This window comes from Lynx canadensis, chromosome C2, assembly GCF_007474595.2.
Source record: "Lynx canadensis isolate LIC74 chromosome C2, mLynCan4.pri.v2, whole genome shotgun sequence".
Taxonomy (NCBI): domain Eukaryota; kingdom Metazoa; phylum Chordata; class Mammalia; order Carnivora; family Felidae; genus Lynx; species Lynx canadensis.
The window spans coordinates 113,205,121-113,228,657 of NC_044311.2; the positions used below are offsets into that span (position 1 = coordinate 113,205,121).

The window sequence follows — 23,537 nt, forward strand, 5'->3', positions numbered from 1 at the left end:
TATCTTATTTACCTTGTATCACCATTGCCTAGGACAATGACAAACTAGAGTAGGTGCAGAGAGGTTCAATACATATTCACTGGATGGATAAATTCAGCTTCACTTGGTCTCAGATAATTTACAAATGCTTGACATTAAAACACTAAATATTAAGTTAACACAGCATTAATCTTTTCAGCATAAACAAAACACACTAGTTGGTATATTGCATATAATGTTTTATTGACAGTGACATATAGTAAAAATTTTATGTATATATTAATTACCCATGGTCCCTTATAAATAAAGTTCTTCCAAGCACAATCGTACTGCAAAGTCATATTGTAAACTAAATTTTTAGAAGACAATTTAAAAAATAAAATGCATTAAAGATATTATAAATCATGATGAGATATTGAGATGGCTTATAACTCTGACTTTAAACATTCTAATTACAATCAAATGTAGACCTTTACCAAGAAGTTGGTAATTCTGTGGAAAGAGCCCTTCTGGGGAAAGATTCAATTTTAATATAATTAATGGTCAGAATAGCATACCTGCAGTCCTATGCTCTTAAAAAGCTCATTCAGAGTCCATAAATGCAAGCAGAAGATTATAAAGTATTCTTAGATGCACAAACATCTTTTAAAAATTTGAAGTATTCAGTTTGCCTTAAGATACATTCCTTGAATTGAAAATTGTTGAAGTTTCCAAATACTATCTTTTCAGGTCTTCACAGCCTGGATCTGATCTGATAATGAAAACCAAATAAAAAATTATCAGTCTCCACAGGCAAGATCCATTTTCTAAAGTAATCCAAAATAAATCTATAAAAACGCTGTAGAAACGTATGCACACACCAGTTTTTTTAAAAGCACAAACATACTGTAGTTTTTGTTTTTGTCATTGTACATACACACAGTTAAGAGTCAACTAGTTCTCTAAGGCTTGTATGAAAACTAGGAGTCCCTTGCCTCATCTCTTCTTTCTCTTTTCACAAGTAACTGCTTCTAACTGCCTGTTAGGAGATTTAGCTCTGTATCTCTAAATATACTTTTATTCTTCTTCTTAAAATATCAGTTCCTTCAATGTAATATGAGGCTTCAGTTCTCACATACTTCTCTACCCTGCTCCTCTGCAACCCTCATTATACTTCCATTACTCCCATTTTTCTACCATATTAATATAGTCATCAGTATGACTAGGTAAACACTATTAACAACTGAGACAGGTTGTACTCCCTTCCCTGTTACTCTTTCTTTCTTTTACATTTTGTTTTCTCCATTTTTTTTTCTTTTTTTTTTTTTTCAACGTTTTTTTAATTTATTTTTGGGACAGAGAGAGACAGAGCATGAACGGGGGAGGGGCAGAGAGAGAGGGAGACACAGAATTGGAAACAGGCTCCAGGCTCTGAGCCATCAGCCCAGAGCCCGACGCGGGGCTCGAACTCACGGACCGCGAGATCGTGACCTGGCTGAAGTCGGACGCTTAACCGACTGCGCCACCCAGGCGCCCCTGTTTTCTCCATTTTAATAATTGTTCCTCATTCTCCAACCCTGCCTATCTGCTTAATTTTTTAAAGTACTTAACATAAATTCAATCCCACTACTCCCAAACTGTTTAAGTGTGGAGTAATGAAACACCATTACATAGCCTATGAATTTCATTCGTCTCTTATTTTCTCATCTTGGTTTATTCCCTTGTTTTTTAAGAGTATATCTCTCAATGGCCGCCTCAGTAAGAAGTACAGAGGTACATTCTTGAGATAGTGCATGGCTGAATATGTCTTAATGCTACAATCACAATACAATGATACTGCCTGAGCATATAGTTCTTTTATTTTCCCCTTGGACTTTTCCAGGCATTGCCCAATATTTCACAGCTTCCAAATGTTGATGTTTACAAGTCTGATGCTATTTCTGCTTCCTTATCCTTTACATGAAACTTCTTATTTTCTTCCCAGGAAGCTGGTAGGATCTTCCATTGTCTTCAGTGTCGAAATTAAGTAATGATGAGCCTTGGTGTGGGAATATTTTCATCCACTGCATTGGGCTCTCAAGAGGCCTTTGAACTAAAAACTCATCATTTAGTTCTAGAAAATACTGTTTGGTGATTTATTTGATGATTTTTCTCCCTCTTTCTTCTCCCTTTGTTCATTCTAAAACTCCTATTATTTGGATATGGAGCCTTTTTTTTTCTTTCCGATATTTTTTATCTTTTTGCTCTACTTTCTGAGAGAATGCTTCTATTTTATCTTCTTTTTATTGACTTTTCAATTTCTTCTAATATTTTCCAAAAACTTGTTTTTTTTTTTCCTTTGGTCCTTTTCACGTAGTATCCTGGTCATAGTCATGAAAGTAATACCTTTCCTTATCCCTTTGAGGATACTCTAATATGTTTTTTGAAATGTTTTCCCTAAATAAAAAGTAATACCTTTTCTTATCCCTTTGAGGATAGTCTAATAGTTTTTTGAAATGTTCTCCTGGGGCACCTGGGTGGCTCAGTTGGTTAGGTGTCTGACTTCGGCTCAGGTCATGATCTCTCAGTCCGTGAGTTCTAGCCTGACGTAAGGCTCTGTGCTCACAGCTCAGAGTCTGGAGCCTGCTTTGGATTCTGTGTCTCCCTCTCTCTCTGCCCTTACCCTACTCATGCTCTGCTCTCTCTCTCTCTCTCAAAAACAAATAAATCTTTAAAAAAAATTAAATTCTACTTCCACTGATCTGTTTTTTGTTTGTTAATGTTCCATAACTTAAAATGTTTAGGTCCTCAAATGCCTGGTGATCCTTTGTCATCTTCTCATAAGTATGAGTGAACACTATAAAGCTGACTGAAGTTTCAATATGTGTGTGAGGCTTGTCAAATGTGGTCTTTATTCTAGTGTAGCTAGCTAAGCCATTTTCTTGGAAATCTTTGATGTTAATACTTGTAGGTCTTTCTCTGGCTGGTCTTATTCCTCAAAGATGACTTTTTATATCCTGCCTACTGCTGGTGTCTTCTGGGAGAAGTAGGAGAAGGAAGAAGAGGATTACAATATTTGGTATCACTCCTCATTTTCAGATCAGCTCTGCCACACAGAGTTGTGCTTGGTGTTCCCCAGTCAAGATACTGTTTGACTCCCTGCAAGAATGAACCTTCAGTCTTTTGTGGGGGCAAGAAAATATAACTGTTTTCTCTTTTCAGCCTCACCTCATCCTTAGTTCCACTTTCCATCAATAAGCCTTTGAGGGGATCTGAAATGTAAATTGGGATGCTTTCCAGCTGTCCTCAGTGCTAGTTCAGAATTCACCTTTCTCAGGTCTGTTAAGTCATTCAACATGCATCAGGCATCCAGCTTTCAAAATTTGGTTGACATCTTTGTCACTTCCAGTTTTTTGCCCTTGTGGGTTAATGTCTTTAAACAAAAGTCCCCTTTCTGTTAGTGAGATTTGAGAAGGGGAAGAAACTAAGTATGTGTTCATTCCTCCATCTTTCATGGGAACACCCATATGCATAGTTTATAAAAGTCTTATATTAAAAGTTTGGAAGCATCAACTTTTCAATACAGATAAAGTGATAAAATGAGTACATTTCATTAGTCATGCGGAAAAATTTCTTTTTACAAATATCTCATTTGAAAGTTTCAGAGCTAGAAAACAACTGATACCTCTGCAATAGTTTCTGTATATTCTTTGATGGTTTTAAAAAATACTTCATAGTCTACTTAGGAGTTCTTGTCTTTGGGCTGTAATACATATGTAATTATCGAGAATCCTTCCAAAAGAGAATGGAATCATGGCACAAAATATGTCATTTAATATTTTACTCAAAACTTTTCAACCTTAAAATAATAAGATTAAATTGTTCATTAAAATGAACCAGAGGCTTTCTTGTTTATCATGCTAGGAAATTTCAGAATTCTGGAAGCAAAATGAAGAGATATAAATGCAGAATATCTATCCTTCACAGTTAAATTTACATAAAAATAAGTTTGGCTAATAAATTAACAGCTATAGGCACAGACTAGTCTCCAATATTAACTGCTACCTAATTTGCAAAATAGGTTTTTACCTCTTTTTAAATCCAGAGAGATAGTAGGAGAATCAAAAGGTAATAAGCTATTTATTATCATACAGGAAAGATGAAAAAAAGGATCTCCTATTCATAACCAAGCTGATTACAATTTTTTTTTAATTTTTTAATGTTTTTATTTAATTTTGAGACAGAGAGAGACAGGGCATGAGCAGGGGAGGGGCAGAGAGAGAGGGAGACACAGAATCTGAAGCAGGCTCCAGGCTCTGAGCTGTCAGCACAGAGCCTGACACGGGGCTCGAACTCATGGATTGTGAGATCACGACCTGAGCTGAAGTCGGACGTTCAACCAACTGAGCCACCCAGGAGCCCCATACAATTTTTAATCTAGGTATTAAGTTTCTTCCTCTCATAAATAGAGAGTAGTTAGGTGAAAGGGTAAATTTAACATTCATTGGTTTTTTTTTTATGCTAGGCACTTTAACAGAGTGTTTCATTTAACCCATACAATTTTTGACTTTTATTTTTTAATTGTACAGATGACAAAATTATATTCACAAGAAAATAATATAAGATTGTTAATAATTAGTTAATAAGTAGTAGAATAAATCTGCTAGACTCAAAAGCCCAAATGCTTTTCATTACTATTCATGCTCCCTACATACAATAGGGAAACTGCCCACAGAAAACTGCTATAAATGTTACATAAAATAATACGGTAACACAAAGACATAAAACTATTTCCAATAGTGTATTCTCCGTACAAAAAGGGAGGTAAGATGCAAAGATTATGAATCAGAAAAATCAAAGACGCAAAAATTAGGTAATTAGACCAGAGTTGGCAAGTGGCACTGCGATGTTGGATCGTTACTGACACCTAGTGGCCTCATTATTGCAGACAATATAAACCGAAAAAAAAAAAAAAGAGAGAACTATAATTTATCAACCTGTTTTCAGTACTATGATTTTATGAGCAATAGTAGGGTTTCTCTCTGTGCTATAACTTCACTGTGAGCAATAAGCACTTGTAAAGTAAGAAATCAAGGCTGAAAACATGCTTCTGGCGTCTTCTGTAGAATGTTGCTCTGTAATCTGTTTTACGTGGGAATCAGTCCCATTAAATCATCAGAAATGTAAACCACTTCTTTATCGCAATCTAAGAAACTAAGTTGGTATGTTCACAGAAAAGTTCCAGTTATTCTGCGAACCATGAGAGGCTCTCAATTATGTTTTACTTAATTGTAAAATATGACTATAATATTCTTTGTAGTTTAATGGTAAATGTCATGATGTCTACACAAATACAAGACAGGAAAAAAGACAGTCTGTGCACTTTACTTAATACCATACTTTACTAATAACACATAAAAATATTTATCAGATGTACATTTAGTACTCTGAACCAGAGAAAGGTCTCTTTCTGTATGGGCAAGCAGCCTATTCTTAGATTCATGAGGACATGAATAAGAGAAAACAAAATTACACATAACTGGTATTAAAGGGTTAGTGTAGAAGAAATTAAATTTATAGCCCCAAGACTACAACTAGAATTAAGAATATTTTGTCATTCACCCTTGCTCAGGGCAGGGAGATTCCTGATAGGAATGATCCTCAGCTCTACTCACAAATGGACAATTTTTGGCCTGACTCTCAGGGTCCCTTAATAAAAAAGACCTACAAAACTTGGTTTTATTCACACCCATTGCTCTGCGTGGGTCACTTCTTTAAGCCATTCCTGTGGTTAGTAAACAATGTAATCTTAGAGGAAATGCTAGATGTTAATTTATCCCTTCATACAGTAAGCCTGTACAACCTATGACAGCTATTTTGATGAATAACAGAATTGCAATATATAAAACGTCAATACAATACCAGTATTTATAACACTAAATGAGTATTAAAAATTGTGTAAGGTGCCTGGGCGGTTAAGTGTCTGACTCCTGATTTCAGCTCAGGTCATGATCTCACAGGTTCGTGAGTTCAAGCCCCATGTCAGGCTCTGCGCTGACACTGCAGAGCCTGCTTGGGATTCTCTTGTCTCTCTCTCTCTCTGCCCTCCCCACCTCAAAAAAAAAAAAAAAAAAAGTTGTATAAACATGCTATGTATAAATGGAGCTATACATAGAATTCAGCATGATTCTTAAAAGATATATGCCATGCAAACTTACTTTTTAAATATTGACAGTAAGGCCTAAAATTTGTCCCAAATTTCAAGTGTGCTTCTATTACTAGATATGATAGAAATTTGTTGCCATAAATTATAATTATTTTCTAGAGTTATCATATATATTGAATTGTAAAGATGCAAATACTTTATTTAAATAAACCCTTTAGAAAAATGTAATAGAAGTAAATGTAGCAAGGTACTGGATACTTACTGTATTGTTTTTTCTGACAGCAGAAATAAATGGAAACAAGAGGGAGAAAGGCTATGATATAACAAAAATGAAATGTAAAAGGAGGAAAAAAATGTGAATGGAATGGAAATAAAGGCTGAAAATGCACAGTGTTTTGTGATGTACCTTGAAGCCAGTCTACACCTTCTTGCAATCCTTCTCCTTTTATGGCGTCACTAGCACTGAAATAAAATCCATAAGAAACATATCCATTTCACTACATCATAGAACATAAGAATAAATAATTATAATTTTGCTATATGGCAAATTATTATATTCTAGTAACATATCTGAGCAAAGCTGGTTAAGCACTGAAACTGAATATACATAGGAAATAAAAGTCTAAGTGCTCAGGAAGAAGACATGATAAAATTATTCATAATTTATATAGACATTTGAAAAAGTATATCACTAAAAAATTATTATTCTACTTTGCCCAGTCCTAGTGACTCAAGAGCATTTATTTATTAGAAATGTTTGACTTCGGTTACAATTTAGCCACATGATGGAGTAGCTTTATTTGAAATGGAATTTGGTATCTGTAAGGTATAAACCTATGATTATAACTTTGGTAAAGTGGCAGAATAAAAAAATCTCAGATTTCAATCATACTCTTATACCTACTGGCTTCAGGAACCTGGATTGATTACTTAACTCTCTGTCTCAGTTTTAGCATCTATAAAATGATGGTAAATTGACTAACATAATAAAAGGCAGAGGATTTTTATAGTATCAGATCACCTTTTTCAAAGACATGGACTGACAGCATTTAGTATAAACAATTAGATTTTCTGAATGATTAGGGTTCCTTTTAACTGTGCTGAAGCAAGATTTAAAAATGTACCTAACTACCTAAAATAATTAGATGCTAATAAAATCAGAAATTACTTCCAAGGCATTACTTATTAGATTACAAATATGACTTATCATAGAATTATTTTTTAAATAGAAAGAAACCAACAGCATTGATACATAATTATTCAAAGCAAATTATAAATTATCCGTATCAGTAGCAAAACATCAGTAACTGAAATGCTTAAATCAAGAAAGATCATCGTATTGATTTTTATCACACATCTATAGTCCCAAACAAGACTATAGTCCCAACCAAACAAATAATACAATGGAAAAACTTTCCCCCTTTACTGGAGATGTTAATACTGTACTAAAAACCTTGCATCTTTTCCTAATAATTCCCAAATGTATGAACTCTACCTCTCCTTTTGAACACGTCATCAGGTCTATAACTAGAAAAAAAGCCAAAGTTTTTACCATGTCTTACAAGGCCCAATGGGATATGGTCCCTGGCTATTTCTCAATGGCCCCATCTCCTATAATTTCCCCCTAGATTTCTGTTCCAGCCAGCCTGGACTTCTTGCTATTCCTGGAACACACCAGGCACATTCTCACCTAAGAGACTTTTCACTTGGCTGATCTCTCTGTCTGGAAAGCTATTCCTCCAAGCCTTCGCATGAATTGCACCCTGACTTCAATTAGATCTCGCAGAGAGAGCACTTCTTATTATTCTCTCTCTTATTATCCTACTTTACTTTTCTTCATCCTTCCAGCTGACATTTTATACACTTATTTATCTGTTTCGTTATCTGTTGCCCTCAAAAGAGAGTAAATAAGCAAATACATATTGTGCCAGGGATTTAGTCAAAGAACACACAAGAAGAATATTAACAAAATCAGACCCTGAAAATCAGAGTTGACTACCTGTTTAGTACAATGATGAAAACCAATGGTTAAACCACAGAAATTTTCCTATAATTTTCCAGGCTATGTTTCTCTATAATCTCTTGTTTATTGCCCAGTAAATTTACTTGTACCTAAGGCAAGAGAGATGCGATATTTTATCCCTGTATTATTGAGTGTTACCTTTATCTGTAAAACGGGAAAAGAAAAATAACTGTATTTTCAATTTTTTACATGCTTTAAAGAAAATAGCAAAAAATAAAAAAAAAACTTAACAAATGAAACGCTAATTAGAACTTAGTGAGATATTTTTTGAATTAAGAAGTCAATATTATAGATAAATTTCTTCTGTAAGTTATATAGAAAATATAGAACCAGGCAATAAAATACTCCACATCATTACAATGTCAGGATGTTACTTTTTCTCTCAGTGAGAAATATTTAGGTGTCACAACTGAATAAATAAATCTATTAAAATTCAATCGCTGCTTATTTTAAGTAGAAAGATTTTTTCCATTTGCAAAGTAAATTTCTATTACAAAATTAAAAGTAGGACTATATCTTTTACTAATTTAGACACAGATTTCTTAATGTACTTCCTATCAAAACAGTCCCAACACTTAATACAATGCAAAAATTAAAAATTATTTTACTTTAGATATTATCAATTTAGGTATGATTTAAAGAAATACAATGTTTCTAGCTTAAGATATTTCTTTACCTAAAATCCTTCCTTTCTTTACCAACCAAATACCACAGAACCTCAAATCCAACTCAAAAGACATTTAGTAAAATTGACTCTCCCTCTGATTTCAAAGTAAGGAGGGTTTTACTCAAGATATGCAGTGTTTTGCTCCTGGGTAGAGATGCTGTTGGCCCTGAGTAACTGAGGCATTTTAAGGGCTTTTTCAAGCTGTCTTTTATACTATTCCTTTTTCAGAACGAAGGTTAGTTCTAAAAATTCTTTTCTGAGCTCTACTATCTCCTTGTTCATACTCTGTTTCTCCTTCTAGAGGCAGTAGATTTCTCTGCCTCTGTTAGGCCTTTCTCCATAAAAACCTTCTTTAAAAAAAGGGAAACTGGAAAGAGAAGGACATCTTGCAGCAGGAGAAGGTAGGTGGGTGGACAGAAGGAAGCTTAAATTAATGTAAGGCCGGCACTAAAACACTAATATATCACTTCTGGTAATCCTTATTGGAATATTTTGGAGGAAAGACACACTGGAGTTAAATGTATCAATAAGAAACCGCTTTCCAAATAAACGCTGAATAATAATGTCAGATACTAATTACTGCAGAGTTCAATTTTATTAGTATGTCCAAATGAAATTATTATTCCCATTTCTATACACTCATATAAACCAAAATTTGTTGTGTACATACTAAGTACCTGGCACTATTATTATTCTAGGGGTTACAGAGTGAATAAAACTGATAAAATCCAAGCTCTCATGGTGCTAATGCACTAGTATGAGAAGATGGACTATAAAAGAAGCAATACCCAGATAAGACATTGCAATAGAAATATAAAGCAAAGTGTGAAAAAACAAGGTACAGAGGTAAGATATAGTAATATTCTGGAGGGTTATCAGGCGGGGTCTCTCTCCTGAAGGAGGTATAATAGCAAGCCAGGAAAATTATTTTGGATAAAAGGAGTAACACGTGCAAATGTTCTTATGGGATTGTAGATGGCTGATACAATGTGCAGAAGGAAATCAGTGTGGTTAAAATGGGGTAAGTGGGCTAAATTATTCTTTTAAAGAGTCGTTTATATTTTTCTATCCCTAAAAAGATTTTAAAAGTTTTTTTTTTCTAAGACTTACTTAGTTAAATAATCTCTACACCCAAAGTGGGACTCAAACTCACAACCCCAAGATGAAGAATCACATGCTCCACCAACTGAGCTAGCCGGGTGCCCCAAGATTTGAAAATATTTTAACAATAATATATTCATGAGCACTTGCACTGACACAATTCTATACAACAAAATCCCTAGCTTATATCCTATCATGTTATGTCACTTACACGATAAGCTTGGCAAAGAAAAATTGAAGCTCAGAGATTTTTTTCAGAATAAAATGAAAAGTAAATATAAAACTTTACCAAATGTGCCATGGTTTATCTTTGATGTTCTCTAAACACAGCAGTTGAGACACTTTTACAGATGTTACTGAATCTCTAAGATCCATTTTGTTTGCAAAGAATAAGATTGGTATTCGGCGGTGCTTAATATCTAAAAGAGAAAATAAGACGATCATCACACCTCCAGCTTTTTGGTCCTTCCCCCCAAATTCTTAAAACTAAAATTCACTAAAACTGTTTTCCAACCTCTTCTTTCTATATCGAACATACACAAACATTTGAAGACATGTACTGTCAGGCATGTATTTGAATGATAGGAGAATTAAAAACAAACAAACAAACAAACAAACAAAAAACCTTTCTTCTTAAGACTATCTGCCCTCTGGTTGGAGCTTTAAAACAAAGATGAGTGAGGTGGGAGTTGGGGCTCGTTAAGCAGCTACTGAGCAGCACCTGCAAAGGGGTTAAATATTTTGTTTTTATTGTCAGTAGAAAGGAGGCAAACTTCAATGAAGTAGAAGATAAACTAGATCTTGATTTTAGATTTTAGTCATAGTTTTCAGGTAACAAGCTGGATATTTTAACAAGATATTTTTTTACCTTGTTACAATTTTGGAAATATTTTCAGTTTTGAATAGATAACACCTTTAAATAGTTCAAAATTCAGAAGACACAACATGGTATACAGCAAAAGAATCTCCCTCCCACCTGTCCCAGGCTATCCACTTGTCCTCTCTAGAAGAGTTAACCCATATTACCTATTTCTTGGCATCTTTTTAGAAATATTTGCAAACAATTATTATACATTATTCTTTATACAGATAGTAGCAGACTATTCAGTTTTATATATTTTTCTTTTCACTTAATTTCATATCTTGAAGACCATCTCATATCAGTACATAATGAGCAGTTTCTTCACTATTTTAACAGTTGCAGAATACTGTCTGTTAGTACTATGTGCCATAATTTGTATAATCTGTTCCCAGTGAGATATATTTGTATTGTTGCCAATTTTTAAAACTATAAACAATGCTGAAATGAATAAAAGTGTACACAGCAAATTTTGCACATGAGTCAGCATGTTTATAGGTTAAATATGAGAAGTAGAGTTGCTGGTGAAAGGATATGTAAATTGCTATTTTGACAGTGATTACTGAAAGGCTTCCCCTTAAAAATTGTATCAATTAATACTTCAACAACAATGGATAAGAATTAATGTTTCCAGTGCCCTTGCCACAAGAATGTTATCAAACTTGTTGATCTTTTCTATATGACAGGGGATAGGTAAAAAGTACTATCAGAATATGTTTACTTTGTTTTGAGAAAGGTCAAGAATTTTTTCTATATATTCAAAGGATATTTCTATTTTGTCTATTTATGAACTATCTTACCCTATCCTTTCCCCATTTTTCTAGTAAGTTTTTATTTTCTTATTGATTTGTAGGAACACAACAAGTAGTAAGGGAAAAAGTCCTCTAGTTATGATATAAACTGCAAATATTTCCCCTTGCTTGACATTTGCCTTTGACTTCTCATGGTTTCTTCTAAGTGAAAACTTTTTAAATAGTAAAATTCATCAATCTTTTCTTTTAGGATTCTGGGTTCTGTGTTATAGTTAGAAAGGTCTCCTCTTGCCTGTAATATTTTATTTTTATCTTATCTTATCTTATCTTTGCCCTGTAATTATTTTAAAGTTCTCCCATACTTCTCCCATAGTTTCTTCTACTGCTGTAATGCTGTGATTTTTACATTTAAATATTTAGTCCAGCTAGAATTTACCCTGGAACAGAGAATGTCAGAATGGATAAAAAGAAGTTAGACATATCTATATGATGTTTACAAGAAACACACTTGGAACATAAGGACACAAACAAGCTGGGAGGAAAAGGATAGAAAAACATTACGCACACATGTAAATGTAAGAAAACGCACATGGCTACACTACTATCAGAAAAAGTAGTGTTCGGGGCGCCTGGGTGGCTCAGTCGGTTAAGCGGCTGACTTTGGCTCAGGTCATGATCTCGGGGTCTTGAGTTCGAGCCCCGCGTCGGGCTCTGTGCTGACTGCTCAGAGCCTGGAGCCTGTTTCCGATTCTGTGTCTCCCTCTCTCTCTGCCCCTCCCCCGTTCATGCTCTGTCTCTCTCTGTCTCAAAAATAAATAAATGTTAAAAAAAAGATTAAAAAAAAAGAAAAAGTAGTGTACAAGATGAAGGGTATTAAAGAAAAAGACCGCATTTTTTGGTTATTATTGTTCTCCGTGCAGTTTGCTTTATGTCAGTGTTTTTTAAGTTTTTGTTTAAATTTGTTAATTAATATACAGTGAAATATCAGTTTCAGGTGTACAATACAGTGATACCACACTTCATACATCACCTGGTTCTCATCACAAGTACACTCCTTAATCCTTACCACTTATTTAACCCATCCCCCCTACCTCCCTTCTGGTCACTATCAGTTTGTTCTTTATAGTTAAGAGTCTGTTTCTTAGTTTGCCCCTCTCTCTCTGAAAAATGCAGGCATTTAAAAATTATAAAAGTGTCGATCGTTTACTCAAGAGGACAAAACAATATTAAATGCATATGTACTAATAAATAAACTTCCAAATATATAATGCAAACTTTGACAGTATTAAAGGGAAATATAAAGAAATCCACAATCACAGGTGGATACTTCAAGGCTCCTCTCTCAGAAATTGATAGAATAGACAAAAAAGATCACTAAGAATGTATAAGATGTGAACATTATCTATCAACTGACATTTACAGACCCTTCACCCAACAACAGTAAAATACATATTTTACTTAATTGCAGATGGAAGAGTCACCAAGCTAGACCATAACGTTGGGCCATATATTCCTAAGGATGAAATAATACAGAATATGTTATTCCATCAAATGGAATTAAGTTAGAAATCAATAACAAAAAGAAACCTCGAAAATTCTCAAATATTTGGGAAATTAAATATAATTTATATATATAATTTATATATATATAATATATATAACACATATATATTTATAATAATATATATTTATATATATTATATATTATAAATATATATTATATCATTATATTTATATATTTTAATATATACTTATATACTAAATATAATTTATATTTATATATTTATATTATATTAAATATAATAAATAATCTAAGGGTCAAAAAAGAATTCACAAGGTAAGTTAGAAAATACTTTAAATAATAAAACAAACATATCAAAATTTGTGACATGTAGGGATGCCTGGCTGGCTCAGTCTATTGAGCATCCAACTCTTGGTTTTGGCTCAGGTCATGATCTCACAGTTTGTGGGTTCGAGCCCTGAATCAGGCTCTAGGCAGACCTGACTCAGCTTCAGATTCTCTCTCTCTCTCTCTGTCCCTCATCTGCTCTCTCTTTCTTTCAAAATAAATAAATAAACTTAAAAAAATTGTTTCCAACTGAAAAAGGTAATAAACACTGAAATACAATGTAAGTATAGAATTTTCATAATAAAACAAAGAACAAAAATTAACAAAAATTTTAAAAAGACAAACCATCAGAGGAAATTAACAAAGCCAGAGTTCTTAAAAAGTTAATATAATCAATACACTCTTTAAAAGATTGAGCAAGAAAAAACTGAGGAAACATAAATTATCAATATCAGAAATGAAGGAAGATACATAGATCTTATAGACATTAAAAGGATAGTGAGAGTATATTATAAACAGTTTTATGCCAGTAAACCTGACAATGTAGATCAATTTAAAAATATGGTCATAAAAAAAAAAAAATATGGTCATAAATTACCAAAAGTGGCCCAAGGAGAAATACCAAACTTTAACAGACTTATATCATTTTAGGAAATTTAACTCATAATTCATAGTCTCCCTACTCCCTGACACTCCTTGTACACACACAAAATCCCAACCCAGATGACTTCATTGGTATATTTATCTAACAATTAGGGAAGAAATAATACCAACTCTATCCAACCCAAAAAATAAAATAAAAAGAGAAAGAGTAAATACTTTCTAACCCATTTTATGAGGCCTCTATAACCTTGATGACTAGAGCATTTTAAGAAAGGTATAAACCAAAAAACCTCATGAGCACGAAAACAAAAATCTTTAGTAAAATGTCAGCAAATCCAATTCAATGATATATAAAGAGGTTAATAATCAATGGTCAAATGAGGTTTAATCCAGAAACGTAAGTTTGGTTTAATATATGTGAATCATACTATCATTGCAATAGATGTAGAAAAAGCATTTGGTAAACTATAACATGAGTTTACGATGGAACCTTTTGGAAAATTAGGAATAACAGAAAATTTCCTTGACCTAATAAGGAAAGATATAAGCAAACCCTACTGAGCAGCATACTTAATGATAAAATGTTGGATGCAAAGAATGGGAGTAAGACACAGAAACAACATAAGTGTCTATCAATGGATGAATGACAAAGTTAGTGAATAACATGAGCTTGAACTATGCAGGTCCACTTATACATGCTTTTTTTTTTTTTCAATAAATATATTGAACATTTTTTGGAGATTCGCCAACAATTTGCAAAAATCTGTAAACAAATCATGTAGCCCAGAAACATAGAAGAAAAATTAAGAAAAGGTTAGGTATCTCATGAATGCATAAGATACATATAGATACAAGATGAATTTATCATTTAATAACATAAAAGATATACAAATCTATTATAAAAAGTTAAAATTCATCAAAATTTACATGTACATAGACCAAACATGGCAGCATTCAGTTAAGAGATATGCAAACAAATGTAAAGATGCAGTATTAATTCATAACTGCATAAAATTAACTGCAACACATACTGTACCACTGAGATAATTTCAAAGTCATCTCCTGCACCTATTGCAGTGAGCTTAAGTGTTGAAAGTATCTGTTTAAAATGCTATTTGACCCTAATCATCTCTATGTGAATTCTTCTCTCCAGTAAATCGTGTATCACAGTAAAAGTTATCTCTTACAGTTCTCACATATTTTTTCACCTTAGTTTGTGCAATACTGTAAACCTTGAATTATATGGCACCCATACAAAGTCCCACCAGTCATCCTGGAAGTGAAAGAAGCAAAGAAAAGTTATGACGTTACAAGAAAAAGTTGAATTGCTTGATATGTACCATAGATTGAGTCTGAATCTGTGGATGGATGCCTGACATTTCAAGGTAAATGATTCCAGTATAAGGACCAACATAAAAAAAAGAAAAGGAAATTCATGAAGCCATTGCTGCAGTTATGCCAGCAGGCATGAAAACCTTGCACATTTCATGAAATACCTTTTCATCTTGTATTGAAAATGTAGCTTTTATGTGAGTGCAGGATTGCTATAAGAAACGCATCCCTATAGACTCTAACATGATTCAAGAAAAAGTGAAGTTATTATGTGAACATAAAGCAAAAGGAAGGTGGAGGATTTAGTGCTAATAAAAGATAGTCTGATGGGGCTCCTGGGTGGCTCAGTTGGTTGAGTGCCTGACTTCGGCTGAAGTCATGATCTTGCAGTCCATGAGTTCAAGCCCTGCGTCAGGCTCTGTGCTGACAGCTCGGAGCCTGGAGCCTGCTTCAAATTCTGTGTCTCCCTCTCTCCGTGCCCCTCCCCCACTCATGCTTGCTCTCTCTCGCTCTCTCTCTTCCTATCTCTCTCTGTCAAAAATAAATAAAAACATTAAAAAATTTTTTTAAAATAAAAGATGGCCTGATAATTTTAGAAAGAGATTTGGCTTAAAAAGTATCAAGATAACAGGAGAAGTAGCTTCTGCCAACCAAAAGGTAGCAGACAGTCTCCAGATGCCATTAAGGAAATCACTGAGGAAAAAGGATATCCACCTGACCAGGTTTTTAATGCAGGTGAAAGTGCCCTATTTGGGGGGGGGGGAGGGGGGGGAGTCACAAAGGGCATTTATTAGTAAGGAAGAGTGGCAAGCACCAGGATTTAGGGCAGGAACAAAGTAGGAAAAAGGTAAGACTTAAACATTTCTTTTTTTTTTGTTGTTAATTTTTTTTTTAGTGTTTTATTTATTTTTAAGACACAGAGAGACAGAACATGAGCAGGGGAGGAGCAGAGAGAGAGCAAGACACAGAATCTTGCTCAGAGCTGTGCTGACAGCTTTGAGATGTCAGCACAGAGCCTGACGCGGGGCTGAACTCATGAACCACGAGATCATGACCTGAGCTGAAGTCGAATGCTCAACCAACTGAGCCACCCAGGCGCCCCAAGACTTAACCATTTCTATTCAACATTGTACTGAAGGTCCTAGCCAGTGCAATAAGACAAGAAAAAGAATAAAAGGCATAAAGACTAAAAAGGAAGAAGAATTTTTGTTGTTAACTTCATACATAGAAAATTCTAAGAAATCTAGAGAAAAATTACTAGAATAAGTATATTTAACAACCTCCCATAATATAAATCAATATTTTCACATACTAGCAATGAACCATTAGAATATGAAATAAAATAAACTATTTACAATAGCTTTGAAAATATAAAAAAAAAACTTATGGATAAGTTGAATGAATGATGTGTAAGACCTACATAGAAAACTATAAAAGATAGAGAAATTGAGAAAAGGATAAATACATGAAGTGACATACCATGTCCATGAGTTGGAACATTCAATGTTAAGTCTAATGTTAAGATCTCAACTATCTCCAAATATGATCAAAATAAAATCCCAGCACAGTTTCACAAAATTAATAAGCTGATTTTATTTTATTTTATTTTATTTTATTTTATTTTATTTTATTTATTTATTTTTTATGTGAACATCCCAATTCTTATTTTTTTTATTATTTTTTTTAATATATGAAATTTATTGTCAAATTGGTTTCCATACAACACCCAGTGCTCATCCCAAAAGGTGCCCTCCTCAATACCCATCACCCACCCTCTCCTCCCTCCCACCCCCCATCAACCCTCAGTTTGTTCTCAGTTTTTAACAGTCTCTTATGCTTTGGCTCTCTCCCACTCTAACCTCTTTTTTTTTTTTTTTTTCTTCCCTTCCCCCATGGGTTCCTGTTAAGTTTCTCAGGATCCACATAAGAGTGAAACCATATGGTATCTGTCTTTCTCTGTATGGCTTATTTCACTTAGCATCACACTCTCCAGTTCCATCCATGTTGCTACAAAAGGCCATATTTCATTTTTTCTCATTGCCACGTAGTATTCCATTGTGTATATAAACCACAATTTCTTTATCCATTCATCAGTTGATGGACATTTAGGCTCTTTCCATAATTTGGCTATTGTTGAGAGTGCTGCTATGAACATTGGGGTACAAGTGCCCCTATGCATCAGTACTCCTGTATCCCTTGGATAAATTCCTAGCAGTGCTGTTGCTGGGTCATAGGGTAGGTCTATTTTTAATTTTCTGAGGAACCTCCACACTGCTTTCCAGAGCGGCTGCACCAATTTGCATTCCCACCAACAGTGCAAGAGGGTTCCCGTTTCTCCACATCCTCTCCAACATCTATAGTCTCCTGAATAAGCTGATTTTAAACATTATTTAAAAATATAGAACACCTAAAACTACTAAAATCATCTTGAAGAAATAGACCAGGATTAGAGGATTTATCCTGACTTCAAGATTTATTATACATCTATGGTAATAAAGACAATGCAAAAGTACATAAAAGGGATCAGGGGAACAGAATATAGAGTCCAGAAACAGACACACACATATACACAAATTATATTCAATAAGCATGAAAGTCAAATGATTTTGACAAGTAATTCAGCAAAAAAAATTTTTCCCCAACAAATGTATTTTGGGGTAACTGGATATCTGTAAAAAAAAAATGCAAAAATTAATTCAAGATGGGTCTCAGGCCTAAACATAAAAACAAAAACTATGAAGCTACTAGAAGAAAGCATAGGAGAACATGTTAGTAATCTTAAGGCAGTAGGCACAGATTTCTTAGAGAGGACATAAAAAGCTTATATTAAAAGGAAAAAAATGAAGGTTGATGGAGGGAGGTGAGTGGGAGATAGGCTAGATGGGTGATGGGTATTAAGGAAGGCACTTGTGATGAGCACTGGGTGTTGAATATAAGTGATGAATCACTGAATTCTACTCCTGAAACCAATATTGTACTGTATGTTAACTAAAATTGAAATTAAAAATAAAAATTGAAAAAATTGATAAATTAGACTTCACCAAAATTAGATAAATATGTTCATTAAAAGATACTGTGAAAATGGGACACCTGGGTGGCTTAGTTGGTTGAGTGTCCAACTCTTGATTGATTTTGGCTCAGGTCCTGATCTCACAGTGTGAAACTGGCCCTGCATTGGGCTCTGTGCTGGCAGTATAGAGCTTGCTCAGGATTCTCTCTCTCTTCCTCTCTCTCTGCCCCCCACCTCTAGATAAACTTAAAAAAAATAATAATGTGAAAAAAATAAACAGGTGAGCCACAGACTGGTAAGAAATCTTCAAAACACATATATTTGACAAAGGTATTCTATTTAGAATTTATAAAGAAATGTTAAAATTCAATAATAAGACAAACAACCAAATTAAACACATGGGCAAAAGATTTAAAAAGACATTTTAGGGGTGCCTGGGTGGCTCAGTCGGTTGAGCGTCTGACTTTGGCTCAGGTCATGACCTCATGGTCCGTGAGTTCGAGCTCCGCGTCGGGCTCTGTGCTGACACCTCAGAGCCCGGGGCCTGCTTCAGATTCTGTGTCTCCCTCTCTCTCTGACCCTCCCCCCGTTCATGCTCTGTCTCTCTGTCTTAAAAATGAATAAACATTAAAAAAAAAATTTTAAAAGACATTTTACAAGAGAGGGGTGCATGGGTGACTCAGTCAGTTAAGCATCAGGCTCTTGATTTCAGCTCAGGTCATGATCTCATGGTTCGTAAGATCAAGCCCCACACTTGGCTCTGCGCTGACAGTGTGGAGCCTGCTTGGGATTCTCTCTCCCTCTCTCTCTGCCCCTCCCCCACTTGCACACACTCTCTATCAAAATAAATAAATATTTTTAAAAAGACATTTTACAAGAGAATGTACAAGAATGGTTAATAAAATATGCAAAAGTGATCAACATTTTTAATCATCAGTAAAATAGAAATTAAAAGCAAATGAGATCCTATTACACACCTTGTTGAAAGGCTAAAGTGAAAAAAATATAACATCAATCATTGGAGAGGATGTAAAGAAACTGGAACTCTCATATATGTTGTTAAGAATGTAAAATAGTATGACCACTTTGAAAAATCAAGGGGCAGTTACTTTAAATATGACCCATATGTCTATCCTATGACTCAGCAGTATCATTCCTAGGAATTTTTCAAAGAGAAATGAAAACATGTCTACAAAAAAGTCTTTTATAAGAATGTTCATATCGGATTTATTCATAATACCCCTAACCTAGAAATAGTCTAGATGTCTGTCAATCAACAGGATACTGGATAAACAAACTGTTGGATAGTTACACAACAGAATGTTACATAGCAATAAAAAGGAATAAACAAGTGATATATAAAACAATATAGATGATTCTCCACAACATTATGCCAAATAAAAAAACTTATGCACAAAAATGTATGTGCTCCCCCTCCCCCATTTACATGAAACTGTAGAATAGACAAAATTAATCTGGTGACAGAAATCAGATTAGAAGTTCTCTGGTATGAGGTAAGGAGTATTGACTGGGAAGGAGTGTGAAAGAACTTACTGGGGTGATGAAAATGTTTCTTGATAGGCAGTGTAGTTACATGAGTGTATGCATTAGTCAAAATTAGTGAAATATATAATCAAGATCTAAGCATTTGACTATATACAACTTATACATCAATTTTTAAAAGTTCATATACAGGGTGACTGAATGGATAAAAAAAAAACAAGACCCATCTATACACTGCCTATAAGAGATTACTTCAGAATCTAAAGACACATACAAACCGAAAATGAGGGCATGGAAAAAGATTTCCCATGCAAATAGAAGCAAAAGAAAGCTGGGGTAGCAGTGCTTATGTCAGACAAAATAAATATTATTTTATTTATTTTTATTTTTCATTTTTTAAATATTTTTTATCTTTAAGTAATCTCTATACCCAACGTGGGTGTACAGTCTGAACTCATAACCATTAGATCAAGAGTCGCATACTTTACTCACAGAGGCAGCCAGGTGGCCCCAGATAAAATGGATATTAAACCAAAGATTATAAAAAAATACATAGAAAAGCAATAAATAAGATAAAGAAATCAATCCAATAAGAGGATATAACAAGTGTAAATATCTATGCACCCAACACAGAAGCATCTAAATATACAAAGTAAATATTAATAAATATAAAGGGGAGAAATTGACAGTAATATAATAATAGTAGGGGACTTTAAGATCCCATTTACATCAATGGAAAGATCATTTAGACAGAAAGCCAATAAGGAACTTTGTTCAGTGGCACTGAACAACACATTAAACAGATAGATTTAACAGATATATACAGAATATTCCATCCTCAAACAGCAGAATACACTTTTTTTTCAAGTAGACCTGGAATATTCTCCAAAACAGAACATGTTAGGTCACAAAATAAGTCTCAATAAATTTAAGAATACTCATATTATATCTTTTATGACCACAATGATATGAAACGAGAAAACAAGGTAAGTTTATAGCAATACAGGCCTACATCAAGAAACAAACAAACAAAAAATCTCAAACAATCTGATCCTTTATCTAAAAGAAATAGAAAAAGAACAACAAACAAAGCCCAAAGTTACTAGAAGGAGGAAATAAAGTTCTGGGTAGAAATAAATGAAATAGAGACTAAAAAACCAACACAAAAGATCATGAAACCAAGATAAACAAAACTGATAAATCTTTAGCCAAACTCATCAAGAGACAAAAAGACAGAAAGGACCCAAATAAGTACAATCAGAAATTAGAGAAGAACAGACACCACAAAAATGTCAAGGATTATGAGACTGCTATGAAAAATTATATGCCAACAAATTAGACAACCTGGAATAAATGGATTAATTTCCTATAAACATATAATCTTTCCAGACTGAATCAGGAAGAAATAGAAAATCTGAACAGATTGATTGCTTGTTAACAAAACTGAATAAAAAAAAAAAATCAAAAGACTACCAATAAACAAAAGTCTGAGACCAATGGGCTTCACAGGTGAATTCTATCAACATTTAAAGAAGAGTTAATATCTATCCTTCTCAAACTATTCCAAATAGTAGAAGAGGAAGGAAACCTTCCAAATTCATGCTATAAGGCCAGCATTATTCTAATACCCAAACCAGAGAAAGACACTCTAAAAAAAAAATTACAGGCCACTATCTTTGATGAACACAGAGGCAAAAATCCTCAAGAAAATGTAGACAATCAAACTCAACAAAGGATAATACACCATAATCCAGTTGGGTTTATTCCAAGGACACAAGGATGTTTCAATATTAGCAAATAAATCAGTGTGATATACCCCATTAACAAAATGAAGGATACAAACCATATGATCGTCTTAATAGATGGAGAAAAGCATTTGATAAAATACAACATCCATTTATGATAAAAACCCTCAACAAAGTGGGTTTAGAGGGAGAACACCTAAACATACTAAGGTCACATGAAAAACCCACAGCTAATATCATATTTAATGGTGAAAAACTGAACATCTTTCCTTTAAAATTAAAAACAAGACACTGATGCCTACTTTGCCACTTTGATTCAGCATAGTATTGTGAGTCCTAGCCACAGCAATTAGACAACAAAAAGAAATAAAAGGTATCCAAACTGGCAGGGAAAAGTTAAGCTGTCACTAACTATTTGCAAATGACATACTATATATGGTAAACCCAAAAGCTCCATCAAAAACTGTTGGAAACCAATAAATGAATTCAGTAAAGTTGCAGGAGGCAAAATTAATATACAAAATTTTGCTATATATTTGTTATACATATACACAAAAATCTGTAACACATATTGCATTTTAATATACAAAATCCTTAACCAAGGAGGTGAAACTTATATTCTGAAATCTGTAAGACTCTGATGAAAGAAACTGAAGACAACAGAAACAAATGGAAAGATATACTATGATCATGGATAGAATTAATATTGTTAAAATGTCCACTCTACTCAAAGCAATCTACAGATTTAATGCAATCCCCATCAAAATACCAATAGTATTATTCACTGAAATAGAACAAATAATCCTAAAATTTGTATGGAACCACAAAAGGCCCCAAATAGCCAAGGCAATCTTGAGAAAGAAGAACTAATCTGGAAGTATCACAATCCCAGATTTGAAGCTATATTACAAAGCTACAGTAATCAAAACAGTATCATACTGGTAAAAGAAAAATAGATACCTAGATCAATGAAATAGAATAGAGAGTCCAGAAATAAATCCATGCTTATATAGTCAATTCATCTACAACAAAGGAGGCAAGAATATACAATGGAGAAAAGCAGATAACCCAGATAAAAGATTGCTAAGTTTTTAAAAGTGAAAAAGTCACATAAAAAGTACGAGCTAGATAATTATTACCCCAAATATTTGAATAAGCTTAGGTTGTCTGATAAAAATACCAGTGATTGTTGTTGAGCAGGAAGAATTATTAGAAAGCCCCACACTCAGGGCGCCTGGGTGGCTTGGTCGGTTGAGTGTCTGACTTCAGCTCAGGTCATGATCTCACAGTCCGTGAGTTCGAGCCCCGCGTCGGGCTCTGTGCTGACAGCTCGGAGCCTGGAGCCTGTTTCAGATTCTGTGTCTCCCTCTCTCTCTGCCCCTCCCCTGTTCATGCTCTGTCTCTGTCTGTCTCAAAAATAAATAAACGTTAAAAAAAATTAAAAAAAAAAAAAAAAAAAAAAAAAGAAAGCCCCACACTCTTCCCATTCTATTCCTAATAAATCTACACTTCTTTTAAACCACCACCTCTTCCTAAAAGTCATAGCACAAAGACCACTTAAAATCTTTTTGCAGGAGTAAAGCTATTAATGCAGAGTTCCACAATACTTACTGGAGAATTGTACTGTGGAGAAAAAGAAAGAATATCCATCAATTGGTAAATGACAGAATAAATGTGGTACACTCATAGTATGGCATATTAGGCACCGTTAAAAAGACTAATTACATATATGCAATTTGACTTGAAAGGATTTCCATCATTCAGTGTTATCTGAGAATAGATCAGAAGAGTATAGAGAATATGATCTGATTTTAATAAATAACAATGAGAAAAAAAAAACCAAATTGTTAATACTGGTATCTTAAAAGGGGATAGAGGGCTGGCAGTTAGAGTTTAAAAACGTAAAAGATCTATTTCAAAATATTTCTCAGAATAAATATATATGAAATGCTGTGACTGCACATACCTATATATACATACATGTATGAAA

The 23,537-nt window shown here is 33.8% G+C and overlaps 1 protein-coding gene across 1 annotated transcript in view; it reads right to left on the minus strand.

Moving 5' to 3' along the window:
• Nucleotides 1-201: 201 nt before the first annotated feature.
• The window catches only part of ARL6 (ADP ribosylation factor like GTPase 6), a 41,308-nt gene continuing 17,972 nt past the window's right edge, over nt 202-23,537 (minus strand). Inside the window, exons 6-8 of the mRNA XM_030330365.1 lie at nt 10,184-10,313; nt 6,510-6,565; nt 202-730 (exon numbers count right to left, since the gene is read on the minus strand). Coding sequence (XP_030186225.1) covers nt 705-730; nt 6,510-6,565; nt 10,184-10,313 — 212 coding nt within the window. The 3' untranslated portion in view covers nt 202-704. The remainder of the gene's footprint in view (nt 731-6,509; nt 6,566-10,183; nt 10,314-23,537) is intronic.